A 19,449-nucleotide genomic window follows, 5' to 3' on the forward strand; every position below is an offset into this window, starting at 1 on the left:
TCATACCAAATATTTCACAATCATGTTGCTCCATTAGTTCTCGTTAATTTTATTTAAGCACTTAACACTGAACAAACATAAACCACTTATTTTCACTTTTCCAAAGTTAGATTTTGCTACAAAGCCACACATTCACTCACTACACATTAGCATGTTTTCATACGGTCCTCGAAATTTTGTTTTTACATTCATTCAGATGCTCCAAAGCATCAGTCCAGTAATCCATTTTTCAGCCAATAACCATCCTATACAAGAATGGAAATGTAAAATTATTCATGCAACTTTTCCTCTTCAATCTTTAGCTCATAAGCTTTTGACAAAATGTGTCTTTCGCCAGTCAATGCACTTCAGTATGAAAGAGAACAGAGGTCTGCTCCTGTGTCTTCCCATGAAGATAGAAACAGGGGCCAGGACGGCTTGGATTACATAAGCTTCACCATGTCGTTGAAGGCACCACAGGACCACATCAGACCTGCAGGCTCCCTCCGACCAGGGGTGCTTCTCGCCGATAAAACGGCTGCTGACTGGTGGGGCTAACTGAGCAGCCAGGTAACTCACCTGTGGATTCAGCAATCCAAACGGGAAGGTTTTTGTTAGTTGGTGTGTCTCTATGTCATGTCACAGGTCAGTGTCTGCATGACAGTGTGTCCACTAATTTGCTTCCTTGGTCCCAAGCGCAGTGGTGACAAATTCCACACAGGGGGTGGTAAAATTAGCATGCTTGCAAGGGTGTGAGGCATTTCATCTTTAGCAACTAATTCCTGATGCTGTACCTAACTTCTCCAGCACAATCTGACATCAACATAACAAAGATCATAATTTTTTTTTAAACCACAGATTATTTTTAAAAATCCACACACTTTTCTGCCTTACTTAGATGTTGCAGGGTGAAGCACCTGTGAGCTGTGCTCGCTAGTCCTGCTTCACTTGGTAACTTCTCCATGCAAACTTGACATTTAGGCAGAGGACAAGAACAATCAAGATATACGAATACATGTTTGAGACAGTTGCTGTACTGCCTAATTAGTGGCAATTTTTTTTTTTTGACCAGTGTTAGTCTTGTGAATTTTATGACATTCTGGATTTAATAAAAATGTGGGTAAGTTAATATCCTTAAAAATTAAATCTAGGGGGGCCAGCCCCATGGCCAAGGGGTTAACTTCGCACACTCTGCTTCAGCGGCCCAGGGCCAGTTGGGATCTGGGCATGGACATGGCCCTGCTCATTGGGCCATGCTGAGGTGGTGTCCCACACGGCAGAGCCAGAGGGACCTACAACTAGAATCTACAACCATGTGCTGGGGGGCTTTGAGAAGAAGAAGAAGAAACAAAAGAGGAAGGTCGGCAACAGATGGTAGCTCAGGTGCCAATCTTTAAAAAAAAAAAATTAAATCCATTCCTGAAACAGAAAAAAAGACTGTAGAAAAAGTGAATCTGAATAAAGACTGTAATTTAAGTTAACAGCATTATATCAACGTTAATCTCTTTGTTTCGATACACAACGTTAATACGGGGAGCTGGGGAGGGCGTATGGGAACGCCACGCCATCCCGTGGCTCCTCCGTGAATCTGAAGTTATTTCAAAGTAAAAAGTTACAAAAACTGAACCTATTAAATATAAAACACTTGAGGAGACTATAAAGGCGTTATGGCTTCAGAAAATGGATAAGAGAAATTTGAAGACCTTCTGAAATCTTCAGAATTTTCTAAAACAAATTGCCCAGAAAAATTTAAAACATAAGCATGCAGCTTACAAAAAATAGGAAAAATTGAAATACTAAGTTTAATTCAATAATTAAAACTCTGAAAAATTTATAAAATACAAATGACTTACTCTTGGATTACAAATTATTTTTGAAAAACTGATTTTCTGAAGCCCTAAAGGCATACAGTCCACTTTAACGAATCATTTAATTTAATGAACTGATTTCAACTATGTCCAATTTTTTGTTTTTAAAATAAACCTTTACATATTTCTAGAAAAACAAATGATAATTCACTATGCAATTCATAAAACTTTGGCTAATTTTTAACGTCAAAAGCTAATAATAAATAATCATGAAGAAATAGTAGAGAACATTAACAAAATAAATTATGTTCTGTTTTGGAACACAATATGAGATAAGGACAATAATGAGAAATAAAAGAATAACCACACATACCTTTTGATTTAGGAGAAAAGGAAGGAGATATGAAATTCAAATAAACTGAATCTTTTGCATGCACACACAGGATCTCATGATATATAAATTGTGACTGAGTAGCAACTGCCGTCCCTGGGCTGGATCTTGGCAAAGGCCTGGCACGACCCTTGGGGCAGCCACAGAGAATCCTCCAGACTTACTCACCAGAAAAATAATCTCCCAGTTCACGAAGTTTGCAGAGGGAGCCATACAAATGGTGCTCGAATATACCTTCAGCTACTTCTAAAACACTGTTTTTAAAAGGCCTTCAAAGATCCAGTGACAAAGCATTGACAGGCATCGCGGGGGTGCAGCCTCCTGCACCCTATTTGGTGGCACGACTCAGGGGAGCCCTTGGAGGTCCCTCTGGTTGAAGAGACTGACTTGGACCCTTGGAGTTCATGGAATGAGACTGTGTTTAATGAACACCAAAGTACAGGCGAGGTCTGTGGAGGCAGAGAGGAAGGGGGAGCAACGAGGGCTGCAGTGGCCTGGGGGTGGTGAGCCGAACACTGCCTCCCAGCACCTCTCCCCTCGGTAGGGACTCACTCTGTCCCCCTCAGAGTCTCTTGATAGTCCCATAGGGGTGGGAACAGCAGAACGGGATGACTGGCTCCACTTTACAGTTAGGGAAACTGAGTTCGAGACAGGTTCATTGGCTTGCCCAAAGCCACACAAGGTTCCTGGTCCTTCACTTCTGTAGCACCGTGGCCTGGCTCAGAGGAGGTCTGAGTAGGTGGGCAGGGGAGGACGAATGCCCCATGGGAGGAGCAAGCAAAGTGTGCAGATGGGCAGGGGTGAGTGTGTGGGGACACGAGGGGGCTGGCAGGAGCCACGTGCCAATTGGGTTGGGGACACCATGGCCCCAGCATGACTGCTAGGGTGTCTGTCTGCTTTTCCCTTCTTCCCTCCGGGGAGGCCAGGCCCTCAGGACCAGCTGAGGGAGGTCACAGGGCAGGAAGGCCACTCCCTGCAGTGTTCACAGGCCAGGCAAGGCAGGGAGGAAGGGGAGAGGTGGTGGCACAAGAAATCCATGCTATATGGCCAATCACGGTGCTGTGAGAGGGACGCAGAGGGAGGACACATGCCATGCAGAGGGGTGCGTGGTGAAGGTACCACCTGGGCAGGGAGCTGGGGAGGGTGCAGCCTGGCACCTGGGTGTGTGGGGCCCAACAGGGGAGGTGAGCAGGGCTGGATGCAACGAGCACGCCATGCTGAGGAGTCTGGACAGAAACTCAGGGGCCAGGTGACTGCAGTGACACGCAGGTGAAATGGGGCAGCTTGGGAGACTGCAGGGGAGCTAAGGAGGCCCCAGGCTGGCAAGGAGGAGGGCTGAAGAAGGCTCCATGGGTCCAGGCTTCTCTGGGCAGGCTCCTGAAAATGGAGCTGGCTGGTTTGGGGTTGGTCGCAGAGGGTCCCTCCCAGGGCTGCCCTGGGCAGCCTCTTCAGGTGTGAGCACACAACGAGGTCCAGCAGAAGCTTCAGGCTCTGCAGAAACACATGAACACACATGTCTCCTCCAGGCCTTGATCCTCCCTCAGGAGGGGCCCAGAGTTGAGCACAAATCCTGTCCTCTGCTCTTGCACCTTGACATTACTGTCCAAGAGGTGGCCCCAGGAGGCCAGAGCAGGGAGGAGAGAACTGGGTCAGAAGCCCCAGGTAGACCCACCTGCCAAGGAACAGTTCCCAGAGTATCTGTCTCTTCTCGGGACCAACACATGGCTGGGGAGCCGCCAGCAACAGGCCTGGCAGCCGGCTGCAGGACGCTACTCAGGAGCCATGCTAAGAGGCACCAGCAGGGGGGGCCATGGACCCACACTCGGAGCAGGTTCCTTCTGCCTTTCTAGTCCCTTCTGCTGGCACCAAGGGATTAAGGCTCAGGGGGTGCATGATACAACCCCTCCCAGGTCTTGGGCACAGGATGCCTCCACAGAGGAGAGCCAGGCAGTACCAAGTCTGAGCAGATTCGAGCAGGGTGAGGAGGAATAGGCCTGGCCAGCTAAGGTCCTAGCACCCTACCCAGCCCAGCACCAGAGCCCCAGCAGCATCCCGCACATGGGGGGTCTTCATTCACTGCCTCCTCCCTGAAGACAAGGCCTGGTGACCGCCCCGCCCCTCCCCACCCCGCCCCACCTGACAGTGGCAGCTGGATCACCATGGGCGCAGCCCTGTTACTGGGTGTCAGGGTCTTGGAAGGCCCAGGCCTCCACGGCAGCGATGAGGAAGTTCTCAGAGCAGAGGGGCTGGTTGTTGAAAGTGTCACAGTGGCCCGTGCGGCCCCGGTTCAGGTCCCCGTCGATGTAGAGCGCCTGGCCACCCCCTCCGCCTGTGGGATGCTCAGTCAGTGGCTGCCCCTCTGTGAGCACTGCCCCCCGAGGCACTCTCTTCTGGCACCTGAGCATCTCCACTTGGAATGGGGCAAGTCTCGGAGCTGTGCCTGCCCCAGCCCTGCCAGAGGCCTTTCTAAAACCACAGGGCTGACCTTGGACCCTTCAAAGGCCCCTGGCAGGGTCCAAGCTCCAGGTTAGACCCCACTCCCCAGCCCGTTTCCCCAGCATGCACCCTCCTGTCCCCACTCCTGCCCCTCATGCCTACTCCACCCCCTAACAATCCCACTCTCTTCCTGTGCCATTAGGGGGGTCTGCCTGTCCCTCAGGGGAGGCGCCTGCCAACTGGGTCAGCAAGGACTGGCCCAGGGACTTCAGCTGCCTGTGACCCTGCACCCTCCTCCCAGGCTGAGTGACCAAGGGCAGGCAGAAGCCTGGCCTGAGGTGGAGGGGAGGTGCCCACCTACGATGAGGCAGTCATTGCCCCCAGCCATGAACATGGACTCGGTTTTGGATGGTAGGTTGAAGTGCCGAGCAGCCAGGAACGGTGAGAGGCGGTCAGCGGGGTCTGAAGACATGGAGTGGCAGTGTGGGGATGCGGCGGTGGTGGTCTCCAAGGACACTGGCTTGGTCAGCTCTGGGTGTTTGATGACCACCCACTCGTAGCGCTGGACCTCGGGCTGTAGCTGAGGGCAGAAGGTCTGTGTAAGGAGCTGGCATATGGTGCCCTGCAGTGCCCCTCCTGCCCACTTTCCCCTGCAAATCTTCACCAGAGCCCTGTGTGTGCCAGGCCCCGTGCCAGGGTTGGCGAGATGGCACCACACACAGCAGACAGGGCCAGCCTGCTCACATGGAGCTGGTGGTCTAATGATCATAAACCAGAAGGAAACGGGAGAGTAAACAGGGTCACATGGCGGGGAGGGTGACAGGGCAGAGCTCCCGCAGGGAGACACACTCACCCTAAACACAAAGCACTCTCCAGTCCCAAAGAAGCCCAGTTTGCCTCCAAACTTATTTCTCTCACTCCAGTCTGTTGACAGGTAAGCTCCACACACCTGGGAAGAAAGGCCCGAGTGAGGCTGTGCCCTGCCTGCCTGCAGGGGCACCCCTGCTCTGAGCCTGCTGAGGGGCTGTGGGACGGTCACACACTCCCCGACTTGAGGGCAAGGGCAGCAGGTGGAGAGTGGTGTGGGGAGGTCAGAGTTCAGAGGGTGCAGGGCTGGCAGCAAGGTGGGGTGGTTGCCTTGCTGCCATCACTTTGTTTAGGATATTTCCATTTCCCTCCTTGGCCCCCGAGCATGGGAACAAGCCCCATGTGCACACTTTGATTTAGGACATCAGCCCCAGAGACGTCCCTCAGATGGCAGCTTCCAGGAGGTACTCCTACTCAAAAACATTCCCCAACCCCCCCATCAGCCAGCAGAGCACTTGATTTCACCATTAGAGAGTCAGTCTGTTGAGTGGCTGCAGGGTTTACTCAAAGTGTCTGACAATCAGTCACCTGCTATAACAGGCGCAGTCTGGAACGGGTGGAGGAGCCTAAAACTCCCATGGGGCAGGTTTGGGAGCCTCTGAACAAGGAGCCTCTACCGCATGCAGACGCCCCTAGGATGAGGGCACACAAGCTCTGACTTTTCCAGACGTCTCAGGTACTTCCTGGGTGACAGCTACTACAGAGGACAGGGCTCTGAGAACCATGTGTCAGGGGGCGGAGGCTGGTGGGGGCAGCTGACTCACCTGGCGCTGGCTCACTAGCCATTTCTGCAATGCTCCTCTAAGCTGCCAGGCTGTTTCTGCAGGGGCCTAGACCCCCCGGGGAAATGGGGAGGCCCTGGGTACTTGGGGAGGTCAGACGGGGCGCTGGATTCACCTCTCTGTGGAGAGCTGGCTTTGCGCTGTGCCCCGAAGCACAGGAAGCCTGGGTGGAGGCCGCAGGAGAGCAGACTCCCCAGAGCTCAGCATAGGCCAGGACCCCAGGCTCCCTCTGGGCCTTTCTCACCTCCTTTTGCGTGGTCTTGATGAGCAGGAGGGTGGGCTCATGTCCTTCACACTGGAAATAGAACCTGGGGGCAGAGACCACACGTGCCAGCCCTGACGGCAGCTGTCACCCCTGCAGCCCTCCCTGCCACCTCTAGCCAGCCTCTGCTGACCAGTACCCATAGCATCTGAGAATATGGGCTGTCTGGGGGTGGACGGGCCTGGGAACTGTGTGTCCTTCTCTCCTGGGGACCAGGAACAGTGGCCAAGGACCTGGCATCGCCCTGGCCTGAGCACTCTTCTCAGCCAAGATAGAGACCCAGCCAGGCAGCCTGCAGGCCAAGCAGTCAGGCACCTCAGGACGGTCTCCCTGTATGATACAGGGGAGAAGGTGCACAGGAGATGGCCCCCAGCAGGCAGAGCCAGCCATGTGCCAGGTGCCACTGGGAAGCTAGAACCAGAGGAACAGGTCCCTGCTCTAGAAAAACTCAGAACGTCCTTAGGAGCCCGAACACGTGGGAGCTGGGTGGCTCTGGGAAGCGCGTGAGGAGGCCTGAGGCTGCCACAGTGGCGGTGCCAGGTGTCCAGGGCTTGGCTGGCATCCCAGGTGGCCCTACTTGGCTGTCCCTCAGAGGGCCTCCCACATCGCACAGAGTGGGGGCTGGGTGAATGCAGCTCTGGCTATGCCATAATGCTTGTGGGGCTCAGACGGTGCCTGCCACGTGGGCTGGGCCAGTTCTGCCTGTGTCACCTCTGCCAGGTCACCTGTGACCCAAGCCAGAGCTTCTGAGGACACCTGCTGTCTGAGACTCAAGGGGGGCGCTGCCCCTGGTAGAGCTGCCTTGTGAGGCATAGTCTGGACACCAGCCAGGGCCCCGCACAGGCAGAGCCCCACAGAGCTAACGTGGACCTGGCTTGTGGACTGACAAGGTGGGGGAGGGGGAGGAGTGAACCAAGGCCTGTTCCTCGACTGGTCCTCTCCCACAGGTCTGGAAGCTCCTGGGTGGGAATTCTGCCTCCTGTGTCCTCACAACACCTACCCAGGGACCTGGAGCCATGGCATATACGGCAATGAGCCCTGAAGTTTGAGTGGCCTGGGAGTGAGAGAAGCCCAGAGAAGGGGCTCCTCATTCTAGGGCCCCCCAGGAAGAGGCAGGGCCTCGCCCAGGTGCCCGTATTCAAAGGCCCATTTCCATCCACCACAGCGACTTCCCAGAAGAGCGGGCAGGACTTGAAGCTGGGCAACTCCACAGCTCGCTCTGCCCCTCCTTACAGTCTGGCCCTTGAAGCCCACGCCTTGGGGCCTTGGGAGGGCAGGCCCAGCCTCTCCTGGCCTCCTGGGTGTTACCTGGTCAGGCTGTACCCGTGCTGCAGTGAGGAGAAGAGCAGGAGGGGCTGGCAGAGGGCAAACCGCTCAGGGACCCAGGACCAGATGTCTCTCATCTCCTTCACACTGACGATCTCCGAGTGGAAGTTCTCCGCGTGGACAGCCAGGTGCACAAACTGCCTAGGGAGAGTGGGGAGTGGGTCAGAGCTGGGCAGCCACCCCAGCCCTGACCACGCCCCCTAGCCCGGAGACCTGCAGAACCCCTGGTGGGAGCTAAGCTTGGAGGGAGCCTGTCACCTATTCAGGAAGGAACGGGGTGGAGCCGATCCCTGGAGCCCCATCCCCTTAAAAGAAGGGAGAGCACCCAGCCTGGGTGGAGACAAAAGCACCTTTTCTCTAAGAATGGGGACAGAGAGCAAGTCAGCTCTGGCAAAACAATGCTTTAGGGCCAGCCAAGCACCCGCAGACAGCACAATTGAGGCAGCTCAGCAGATAGACAGACAGACAGACAGAGAGACGGTGCCTGAACGTTGGCCAGGCTCAGAGGCAGCACTGCTGAAGCCAGCCCTGAGAGCCAGAGCAAGCAGCCAGGCCCTGGGAGAGCAAGGCTGGAAGGCAGAGAGAAGCCAGGTGTGGAGATGTGGTTTCCAGACCTACCTTTTAGAAAGTGAAACACTGAAAAACAGGAGGAAGCAATGGACACGGAGAAAAGGAAGAAAAATAAAACAGACATGGAGAGGTTAGTGGCAAATACTGATGCGCAGGACACACCTGCCTTTGGCCCAGGAAAAAGACCTCCCACCTATGGCATAGTCACAGTGTCCGCCCCAAGATGGTGTCAGGACACTGTGGGCCCTTCCCTGCTCCCCAGGGGGCTGTGCTCAGGGCAAGGCGGGGACACAACCAGCAGCCACAAAAATGGCCAGCAAGAGAGCCCAGAGCTGGAGGGGTGGAGCAGGGGCTGCTCTGAAATGACCCAAGGAGGCCAGCCTGGCCAAATGCCGGACCTTCTGACCTCACAGTATCCAGCTTCCACCTCAGCCATGGGCCTCATGCCTGAGGACAGGACCCTGTACCCTCTGTGTCCACAGTTGCCTTGGCAGCCTGTGGCTGTGGCCATGAAGGCTCTTTCTCCTTTTCTGGGATTTTCTATCCATGCATGCACGGCTGGCTGGCTCAGACAGACCAAGAGGCTGGCAGGACAAGCTCATGCCCCAAGCCGCCAGAATGCATTCTACCAAAACCTCGCCCTACGTGGGCCCTTCACAACCTGCCTAGGGGCCAGCGACACCCACAGCCTCAAGGGACCTGCCCACCTCTTCTGCTTGACGGTAATACCCTTCTGCTTCAGAGCTTTCTCATTGGCCATCTGCAGGAGCTGAATCTCCTTCCGAGAGAAGAGACGGATGGCAAATGCTTTCTCCAGCAGCTTCTCGGGAGACACGGTCTTGGCGATGTCTTTGACAAAGGTGCGAATATCCTGCTTCACGTTGTCTGACTCGAGCGGCTGCCCAGCTCTCACCTTGTGGAAGAACTTGAGGATTGCCAGTGCGACTCGGTACAACACCTTGTAACCTTCCACCAGGAAGACATCAAAGACGCGAGCAAAGTAGTTGAGGGGCAGCTCCCCGAACAGCCAGCGCTGCCAGTCCGCATAGACCTGCAGGACATCCTCTGACACAGCCACCATCAGCTTGTGGGCTGCCTGGCAGTACTTGTTCACCAGGTCCCCAAACGTCATGCAGGAAGACTCAAAGGCCAGGAAGCTCTGGTCGATCAGCTTCTTGCTGGGGTCGTTGCAGGCCAAGATGCGGCAGGCCTTCTCGAAGCACTCGGCCTCATCAATGCTGTAGTGGAGCAGCAGGGCCACAACGGAGGGCAGGGCGGGGCAGAAGGAAATGTCAGGGAACTGGTTGGCAATGCACAGCAGGATCTTACGCACAGCGCTCTCGCCTCGTGTGTTCAGGCAGTAACTGGGCACCTGCGTGTTGTCCACAAATTCAGGCAAGGGCAGGCTGCTGCTGCTGTGCTTGCCCACAATCTTGCTCACGATGTCGCTGTACACGCTGGCATCAGGTGTCACCGTGCGGCAGGGGATGTCCCGGATCAGGCGCTGGTACACCTTTCCCCTCAGGGCATAGCTGCGGGCCCAGTAGCCCTGGCGTGCCAGCTGCTTCAGCTCCTGCAGCTCGGTGCAGCTCAGCTCCTTGGGCCCCAGGTCCTGGATGGCAGCGTCCATTTTGTCTTTGTCCACAAAGCAGTTGTACCCCGGGGAGTCCATAGTGCAGGGCACACACCCAGCAGGACGGCCCTGGGCTGCCAGGAGGGCGCAAAGAGCAGCCAAATCCTCCAGCCCCTTCTTCGAGGCTTCTTTGCTAACCTGTTTGCACTCCCATACTCTGTAAGATTAAAAACCATGCTTAATACACATGTACGAAGGTTCCCATTTTAAAGAACATGTTTTGTTTTAACCTTTCTATAAAGTATTACAAGGCCTTCCATTTAAGATAAGTGGGTATTTTGAGAATTCACTATGAACTCTGGAATATAGCTTCTTTTCATGGGGCTTATGAAATTACTGGAATAGGTAATATGGATTCTGAGTAACAAGAGGCTAGAGATGAGTTTCCAGAAGGGCTTTGAGAGTCTGACCCTGCAGAAAACAACTCTTTGCTTGGGGTTGGGTGGCCCACCAAGTCCCCACATACCACCCTGCAGCCTGCCTGCTGGCCTTCTGAAAAGGAGCTGCTGGTCAAGAAGACCCCAGTAAGCCAAGAGACGCTGCCTTTCAGCTGGCCTTTAACCAGCTGCGTATCCTGAGAAAGACACACATCTATGTTGCCTCACTGTCCCTGGGCTGGAATCTAGAGGCCAGTTCTTAACTTTCTAGAAATACCAGCTAAGTTTCAGGCAGGCACTCCAGAGAAGAATCACTGGTGGGAGTAGATATGAGGACTGAGAAATAAATGGAAGGTGTTACAGGTTCAAAACTAGACATTTCTGGGTCCAAACAAGCCAGAAGTATTGAGGGGATTTGGTGCTCTCTCTCCATTATGGGCAACTATGGAGATTCAGGTAGACATAAAAAAAAAATGAGTAAGATATGCTATTTGAGACTCTCTAGCTGAAGTGTCACTGCATGTGGACAGCGAGGCAGAAGTCTACCATTCAGAATACCACAATTTAACATCTGTTTTTGCCAAAGGCTACTGTAGGCACAAACCACAATAGTCTGCCCGCATACCTCAGACTAACCTTTCCGCTTGGGGTGGGAAAAGTGTCTGGAGATGTCACAAGGGTTTGCTTCAGAGAGTTTTGGTAAATGACCAGATCACTCCAGTTTCTCTTGCATCTAGAACATCTGAAAATAGAAAAAGCAAATAATACCTTAAGAACATTGAGTGGAAAGAATTACAGCGTAAAATCTGTATGTGTGTGAAGACGTCTTGAGAAAGTACCTTGATACAGTATTTTTTCTTATTTCAGTAAAATACGCATAACAAAATTTACCATCTTAACAGTTTTTAAGTGCACAGTTCAGTGGCATTAAGTACACTCACATATTGTGCAGCCATCACCACTGTCCCTCTGCAGAACCTTTTTGTCTTCCCCAATTGAAACTTTGTCCCCATTAAACTCCCTCTCCCCCTCCCCCAGGCCCTGGCACCCACCCTTCTACTTTCTGTCTCCATCAATTTGACTGCTCTAAGTACTCATATTAGTGGAACCATACAATATTCGTCCTTTTCTGTCTGGCTTATTTCACTGATCATAACGTCCTCAAGGTTCATCGATGTTTATAGCATGTATCAGAATATTTTTTTTAATTTAAGACTTTATTTTTTTAGAGCAGTTTTAGGTCCACAGCAAAACTGAGAGGAAGGTACAGAGATTTCCCATATACCCCCTGCCCCTACACAAGCACAGCCTCCCATTATCAACATTTCTCACCAGAGTGGTACATTTGTTACAATCGATTTACCTACATTGACACATCATAATCACCCAAAATCTAGAGATTAATGAGAGTTCACTCCTGGTGTTGTACATTCTGTGAATTTAGACAAATGTAAAGTGACATGTATCCTCATTACAGTATCATACAGAGTATTTCCACTGCCCTAAAAATCCTCTGTGCTCCACCTATTCATCCCTGCCCCCCCATTTACTAGAATTTAATTCCTTTTTTTATTATTAATGTTAGAATTTAATTCCTTTTAATGGCTAAATAATATTCCATTGTGTGGGTAGACCACACGTTGTCTATTCACTCATCTGTCAATGGACGTTTGGGTTGTTTCCACTTTTTGGCTACTGTGTGCATCATGCTGCTGTGAACACGGCGTACAAGGGTCTGTTCAAGTCCCTGCTTCCAGTTCTTTGGGATATATATCCATTGATACTGTTCTTATAGGGGCTTCCTCATGGAAAACATCAATTAAAATAAGGTTTTGTAAGAACATCCATTTAACATGTCTCACTGGAAAAGCCTTGCCCACAATAGGACCAGGCCAGCTGCAGTGCTGGAACCTTCTTCCTTGGAAGACAAGAAACTCTAATGGCAGTTGATCCATTTGCTCTGTCCTGGGAAGGAAAGCAGTGAGGGTTCCCCCTCCCCCAGGTTCTGAAGGCCAGGCCAATAGGCCCACTCACGTCGTCCCCACAGCTACACCCAGGCTGCACTCCACCATTTTCCCCGTGTCAACTTCCTACAGAGTTTAAATCCTTCATTCTAGGCTCTGAGCCCACTAACGTCTGGAGGGACCCCAGGCCCATCCTGTCTGCATGAAAAGAACCAGCTCCTTCTCAGGGCAATAAACTTGTTTATAAACAGAAAAGGAGCTGGACACGACAGTGCCAAGCCTCACTCAGCCGGCCTCCGATTCGGGTTGAACATTAAACTGGAGACTTGAAGAACGGCTGCTGCACCTGGAGAGTTCCTGCCGAAGGCCCTTCAGGGAGCAGCAGACCCACGGCTTTGTTTCTGCAGCAAGTCACCCAGGGCCGTGCTGGATTCGGAGGGACTCCAAGACAAGGACACGGGCAGGAGACCCTGAAGGAGCCCTCTGGCCCCCCACAGGCCTCCTTCCCAAGCCCCTCCTAGAAAGGTGTTTCTAGGGCTGCAATCAAGGCTCACAGAAACCTCCTGAGGTGTCGATAAAACCAGCTTCAGGGGTTTTCTTAGGGTTTTGGTTTTTTTTAAGATTCCTTTTTTTTTTTTTTTTTTTAAGATTTTATTTTTCCTTTTTCTCCCAAAGCCCCCCGGTACATAGTTGTGTATTTTTAGTTGTAGGTCCTTCTAGTTGTGGCATGTGGGATGCCACCTCAGTATGGCTTAATGAGCCGAGGCATGTTGGTGCCCAGGATCCGAACCTGAGAAACCCTGGGCTGCCGAAGCAGAGCGCGCAAACTTAACCACTCAGCCACGGGGCCAGCCCCTCTTAGGGTTTTTTTAACATGAACGCATAATCACAAAAATGCCAAACAATACAAAATTAGAGAGTAAAACTGTAGAGTCCTGTTCAAGCTATCCCCTCAAGCCTACTCCCTCTTCTGCGGACAACAGTCACTGTCCACATTTTAGTGCGCATCCTTCAAAACCTTTTTCTTGCATTTCCGTGCACACACATTCACAACCAAGTTAGACTGTTTAAGCTGGCTGTCAGGATGGGGAAGTCAGGGGGCAGGAAACAGATCAAAAACGTGCCAACCTGCAGGCAGACCCTCCCGCTCAGAGGTAGGCGGCAGAGCTGAAGCGACACTCCCTCCCAGTGATTCACCTGCAGCTCTCAGCCGTTGGGCATCGCTGTCCACACCACCTGCCCCCAGCAGGAAACAAGGCTTCACTTGTTCCCCACAGTCCCCCAGCTCCTGACAAAGGTGCCAAGCCCGAGGAAGGCCATGCTTTCTTGTCCACACTGGGCAGCTGGGGGTAGAGAAGGGAGACAGGAGCTGACGCAGGAAATGATCGAGTCCAAAGTCAGACGGGCCTGGCTTCAAAGTCCGGCTCTGCCACTTGTTTGCCCCAACCTCAGACAAGCCAGGTCTCTTCCTGAACAGCATTAGTCCCCAAGCGACATCTGTGGGCTGAGCTCTTACTCTGGGCTCACTGACTGGGGTGTGGGTGACATGCCACGGCAGAAGGCCAGCAGGGCCCAGTCAGCAGGTGCCTTGGAAAACGACTTTCCCTTCGCCGCAGGAGGAGGGGAGAGGGAATAATTTCTCACCACAAATACTGCACTCACCTAAAAGCCAACCCCCTGCCCCGCAAGTTCACTGCAGAGGAATGGGGGTGGGGACAGGGCTGGCTCTCAGAGGTGGTACCTCCCCATCAGCTGTGGGAGGAGGCCAGCTCCAGCAGCTGGCAGCTCCGTGAATTTGGAACATAGGGAAGTACTTTGTGTCTTTCGTCCTCAGCTTTGGGCCTAGCCTGCAATTCCAGGAAAACAGGAAAAATTCCACTTAGCATCCTATTAGATTCACAAGAACTGCAGACAGGATCATTTTGGACAGCGGGGGACACCACACAGCACTCTGGAGGCTGGCAGCTACTTTAGCTAAGGTCGTCAGGGCAGACCTCTCCCAATTTGTGCTGAAGCGATGAGAGGGAAGCAGCCAAAAGGCTGAGGAAAGTCACTCCGGACAACGAGAAGAGCAAGTGCAAAGGCCATGAGGCAGGCCCGGGCTGGTGCGCTCCCAGAACAGAAGAGCGTCCAGCACGGCCAGGGCACGCAAAGGAGAGCAGTGGAGACGCCTGCAGGCCAGAGTGCGCGTGGAAGAACGGAGTTGAGATTTTATTTGAAGGGAAGGGATGTGATCCAACGGATGTGTTTAAAAGCCAACTGTTGTGAGGATTAACTGAGACTGTTTATAGAAAGCACTCAGCCCAGCCTGGCACACCAGGGCAGCTCAGGTGTCCCAGGGGCATCTTGTTGTTACTGCTCCTCAGGGTCTCCTGACCTGGCACTGGCTCAGGGATGTCTCGGGAGTGACGGTTCCAGTGGGTCAATGCCCCATCCTGCCGAGGGGCCAGAGCACGTCTCCTCCTCATGGGGGAGGTGCAGCCACAGAAGGCCATCTCCAAGGTTCTCCCACAGGCTCAAGCAGGTCCCCTGCTCTCTCTTCAGAGACAGTCCCTCCAGCAGCCTCTCTGACAGACCTGCTTCCTCTTCCTTGCTCATGCTGTAGCTTCCCCACCCCCTCAAGTCCCTTCCAGTGACCCTCATGTCATCCTTTTTCCTCACAAAGACTGTGCCTGTTTTGAGAGTTCAGGCTACCTGATGGGAAGCAAATATTTCTTTAAAAAAAAAAAAATGTAAGTGGAAATGAGTGACCTCTATTTCCCCCAAAATGTTATCTTGCTATGTCAGTGATACTTTGGTCCAGCTCTCCGTTCTGTCTTGATGACCACTGTGCCCTCTGGCCAGAGTACACTGCCCTGAGTCCGCCAAGAGCAAGTCCACTGCAGGCTCTGCTGAGACCCAATGTGCAAGGGGCACCCTTCAGCAGCTCCAGGCCCACAGTCATGGCCCCCTCCCGATGGGCCCGGGCCAAGGAAGCTTTTTCTGGGAAAGGGACTTCCTGTGACACAACACTTCGGCCAGGAACACCGCATAGGAGCTCGAATAAACCACAACTCTGTCTGCCATGGTGAAGCCCCCAGGAGTGCCCACAGGAAGAGGGAAGCAGCCAGCTGGGGGAGGAGCCCAGGCCCCCTGAATCCCCCAGCTCCACTCTATCAGGTGTGTAGCCCTCCAAGCAGATCTCTGACCAGGTAGGGGTGGGAGGAGAACATGGATATGGGAGGGAGGACAAGACCTCACTGTGGACAGTGGGACAGGCGACACCCAGGACCAAGCAGCTGGCATCTCCTATTCAAGCAGGACCACCTCCCACCCCCATCCTCAGGGACCATGGAATACAAGTTGCACAGTGGCTGGCTGCCTGGTGATTTAGCTTCACAGTCCTATTTCCTTTAATCCTGAGGACAACCCCAAGACGCGGAGACTTGCTCCACTTTACAGACGAGGAAACGGGGATACAGAAAAGTACCTGGGGGTCCCAAGCACAAGGAGAACCAACCCAGGTCTGTGAGGTTCCAGAGCGCTCATGGGGACCCCTCTCCCACTGCAGGGACACAGGCACCCAGGACGGTCAGCTCTGCCCATGCTGCCTCTTCAGCAAGTTCAGGGCTGGCTTCTCAATGCCACTACTGTCCCAAAACATCGAGTGGGGTCTGATGAGTCACAAGATCTCTGCATTTCTCATCTCTTAAGTGGGGACACGGGAACATGATTTCCTCAAAACAACTGTATTTGAAAACAAACTCACTTTCATGTGACAAAAACAGACCTGCACATTAAGCCTGGGTGATTCCATCTTAATCACCTGCCAACACTGGGTGCTGCGTCCCCAGGCCACCTCTCCCAGGTGCCCAGCACACCATCATAGCTCCTCTTGCTCCAAACTTTTATTCACTTGACAAAGTTCTATTGAGCTGACTTTTCCGTGCCAGGTCCTGGGCAGGGCACCAGGGATAATAAGAGAGTAAAAGATGGCTCTTGAGAAGGCCAATGACCACAGCACATGCGATAAGTGCCTTGAGAAGCCAGGTAGGGTGGTGACAACACATGCGCACCACAGAAGGGGCAACAGTACCCCAAGTATATCAAGATGGGGAGTTGGCCCTGTGTCGGGGTGGGGACAAGTGCATGAAGGAGGGCACAACAGGTTGGGGAGCCTCAGGCAGGCGGTGTTGTGGCCAGAGGTAGGATAAGAGGGAACCAATGGCCTTGCATGCCAGCTGCTCTAGGAGATTGGACGTTGCCCCCATGCATGAGGGAGCAGGAGGAGAGTCCAAGCAGAAAGTGACATGATCAGATCTGCATTTTAGAAACATCTTCCTGGTGGCCGAGGAAGAAGGAGGGCAGAGTCCAGAAAAGGAGGCATGAGGAGGGCTGGGCTGGCCAGGGAAGATGGAGAAGACTGGGTGGACCCAAGAGATCGCCCAGGGGGTGGATTCTAACAGACAAGGTGACCCAAAACCGGGGACAGAGAATCAAGGAACGGACAGAGAATTCTGGCCCAGGGATGGGTTCTGGTAGGGCAGAGGTGGCACTCCACTGGGCAGTTTAAAGTGCTGTTAGACATAGACCTTCAGCCTCTCAGTCAAAGCCATGGCAGCTCAGGTTGGAGGCAGAACCCGGGGCTGCCGTGCTGAGGTCCTGCCCAAATGCCCAGCCCTCAGCCCACACTGGCTCCTGGACTTCCCTGTCACCTAGCCAGCCTCACAGACAGCACCCCCTACACACACCTAAACACCACCACAGGGCCAACTAGGGCCCCATCAGGCAAGACGCAGCCCTGTGCAGAGGGAGGCTGTCGCTCACCAGGACTCTGACCCATCCCTACTGGCCTGGCCTGACCACTGCCCCCACCCTGGCTGCAGGAACAGCTCACAGTCTGAGGACCCAGGGCTCAGCCTGGCCGGGCCTTAGTCACTGTGCCACAGGACAGGGTGCTGCGCTGTTGGTGTCAGCTGTCGTGTCTCAGCGCTTCCCCTGCAGTCTGAGCAATCCTCCGTCTGCTCCCCAGGAGCGGGACCAAGAAACAAAGAGCGAAGAGGAAGGAGGCTGCGGCTCCAGCCCAACGTGATGTGGGGGAGCCTCAACACCCGCCCACGCAGTAGGAAGACCCGAGGGGGAAGGAGGACAGTGAGGTGCTCTGCTCTGGGCCTGAGGAGTTCCATGCCACAGAGAAATGCACGCTCCTGTCAGACAGTATCCCCTGGAGTGCAATTCAGAACCTTTGGGTTCTCTAGGTAGCCCCCCAACCTTGCTAAAGGCTGTTAGCACAAAAAGGAAATAGACACCATCAGTCCCCAGTGAAGTGGAGCCTGCAGACAGGTCAAGAGGCAGCAGAATGACAAGTCCCTCGACACCTACTTGGCACCAGGACACAGGCAGGTAAAGCCCCACTCCAACCCTCAGGGTGTGCAAGGTTGGGATGAGAAAGATAGCAATTACAGGACACGTTCACTGCCTGATAAGGAGATGCTCAGAGTGCAAGGAACACGGGGCATTGGCCAGGCAGGAATACGCAGCAGGACAGGGACGGCATGTGGGAGGGGAGGGTGCGCCTGGGTGGCTGAGAGTGCAGCTCAGCTTGTGGGGCATCTGGGTGGGGGCAGAGCCTCCAAGGGCACCTGGGCTGGCCAGTCAGGTAGGGCAGGTGGAGCTGTGAGGAAGACAAGATGGAGGGAGGTGGGGGGTCGGGAGATAGTTCAGAGGCCATCCACTTTGGACAACAGGAAGGGTCTGGTGTTTGAGCAGGACACATTCCAAGGCAGGTGATGACCACCTTCTCCCATCAAGTCCAAGTCAAGTTTGATTTCCTCATGAGAGGCCTAGTCCTCTCACCTACCCCCCCAAGCCCCGGCGAGAGGCCAGGGAAATGCCCAATCCCCCCCAGCAATCTGCTGGAGGCCTCAGAGGCCCAGTTTCAGGACTTTGTCTGGAACCGTGGGTGGAGGACACTCCTTGCCCCACCCCAGGCCTCAGTTGTAGGACGATTCCCAACTCTTTGCGTGACCAGTGGTGACAGTGTCACTGACTGGGATGACCACCATCACTGAGCCCCACACTCCCCTACCTTGCTGCCCAGCTTTTTACCCACTTCACCCCCACTGCTGCCTGTCTTCTCGCTCTGGAACTTGTCTGTGGGAAACAATCCCCCAATCTCCTCATCCTCTCCCTCAATGTACTTTCCTCTTCCTGGGCAGACAGCAGCAGGCTCTCCTCAGGACCCGGCCCCCCCCAGCTCTCCCTAGGACCCTGCCCCACCTCCAGGCTCTCCCCAGGTCCTGCACCCCTTCCAAGTTCTCATCAGGATCCAGCCTCCTCTCATTTCAGCTCTCAGCCTCCTTCTCTCACTGCCGTCACTGCAGGGCATTTAAGGGTAGAGTAGGCAGCCCTGGCTCGAAGCTCCCGGACTTTAGAAGCCTTTCCATCGCTACCACTGTATCTACCCCTGGTTATCCTGAGACCACTCTACCTGGAGGACGCATATCACAAATACCTCTCCTCACTCTTTCATAACCCCTTCCTGGAGCTCTTTACTCCCTGTGCCCCCCCCCCCCACCGCCATCTTCCCTCACCTACTGCACCTTCAGAGCTTTCCTTCCTTGCCCGCTCAGCCTAGACCCGTCCCACTAAGCCCCAGCTCTGGCCCCTCCTGTGCTCATGTCTTGGCCACCCAGCAAAACCCGCAGGAGAAGCCAGCCTGAAAGCACACTTCCCCACACCCGAACACCGACCGCAGAGGGAAAAAATCGTGTTGCCCTGCTCACGCCCTGGCAGCCCTTCTCAGCATGCCTTGACAGCACCCACTTCTATTCCTGGCGGCACTAGCTTACAGCTTCACACCTGCCCTCGGCCCTCACTCTCCCACTCTCCCCCAAGAACGGGGTGCCGAGCAGGAGCTTCCTCTCTTCTCTGACCATGACTTTGATCTGCACCCCCCACCCTTGGTCCTGGATCTCACCTCCTGGGGACCTCATCTCTCCTGTATTCTTTTTATTTTTTAAAGATTGGCACCTGAGCTAACATCTGTTGCCAATCTTCTTTTCTTCTTCTTCTC

At 53.7% G+C, this 19,449-nt stretch overlaps 1 protein-coding gene across 10 annotated transcripts in view; it reads right to left on the reverse strand.

Annotated features, from left to right (window-relative positions):
- The window catches only part of TBC1D24 (TBC1 domain family member 24), a 27,798-nt gene continuing 8,349 nt past the window's right edge, over positions 1–19,449 (reverse strand). The window contains exons 2-11 of one of the 10 annotated variants that reach the window (XR_011494389.1): positions 11,057–11,173; positions 9,129–10,211; positions 8,470–8,487; positions 7,834–7,992; positions 6,379–6,571; positions 5,468–5,563; positions 4,972–5,194; positions 4,315–4,507; positions 2,347–3,669; positions 2–558 (exon numbers count right to left, since the gene is read on the reverse strand). Coding sequence is in view for 8 of the 10 variants with exons in the window: in XM_070485172.1 (XP_070341273.1) it covers positions 4,353–4,507; positions 4,972–5,194; positions 5,468–5,563; positions 6,379–6,571; positions 7,834–7,992; positions 8,470–8,487; positions 9,129–10,211; positions 11,057–11,173 (2,044 nt within the window). In the remaining 2 variants the exon portion in view is untranslated. Of the gene's footprint in view, positions 3,670–4,314; positions 4,508–4,971; positions 5,195–5,467; positions 5,564–6,009; positions 6,572–7,833; positions 7,993–8,469; positions 8,488–9,128; positions 10,212–11,056; positions 11,174–19,449 lie in introns of those variants that run through there. The other 9 variants (XM_070485172.1, XM_070485175.1, XM_044747275.2 and 6 more) reach the window with 9 other exon arrangements.

The sequence above is a fragment of the Equus asinus genome, chromosome 14 (assembly GCF_041296235.1).
Source record: "Equus asinus isolate D_3611 breed Donkey chromosome 14, EquAss-T2T_v2, whole genome shotgun sequence".
NCBI classification, from domain to species: domain Eukaryota; kingdom Metazoa; phylum Chordata; class Mammalia; order Perissodactyla; family Equidae; genus Equus; species Equus asinus.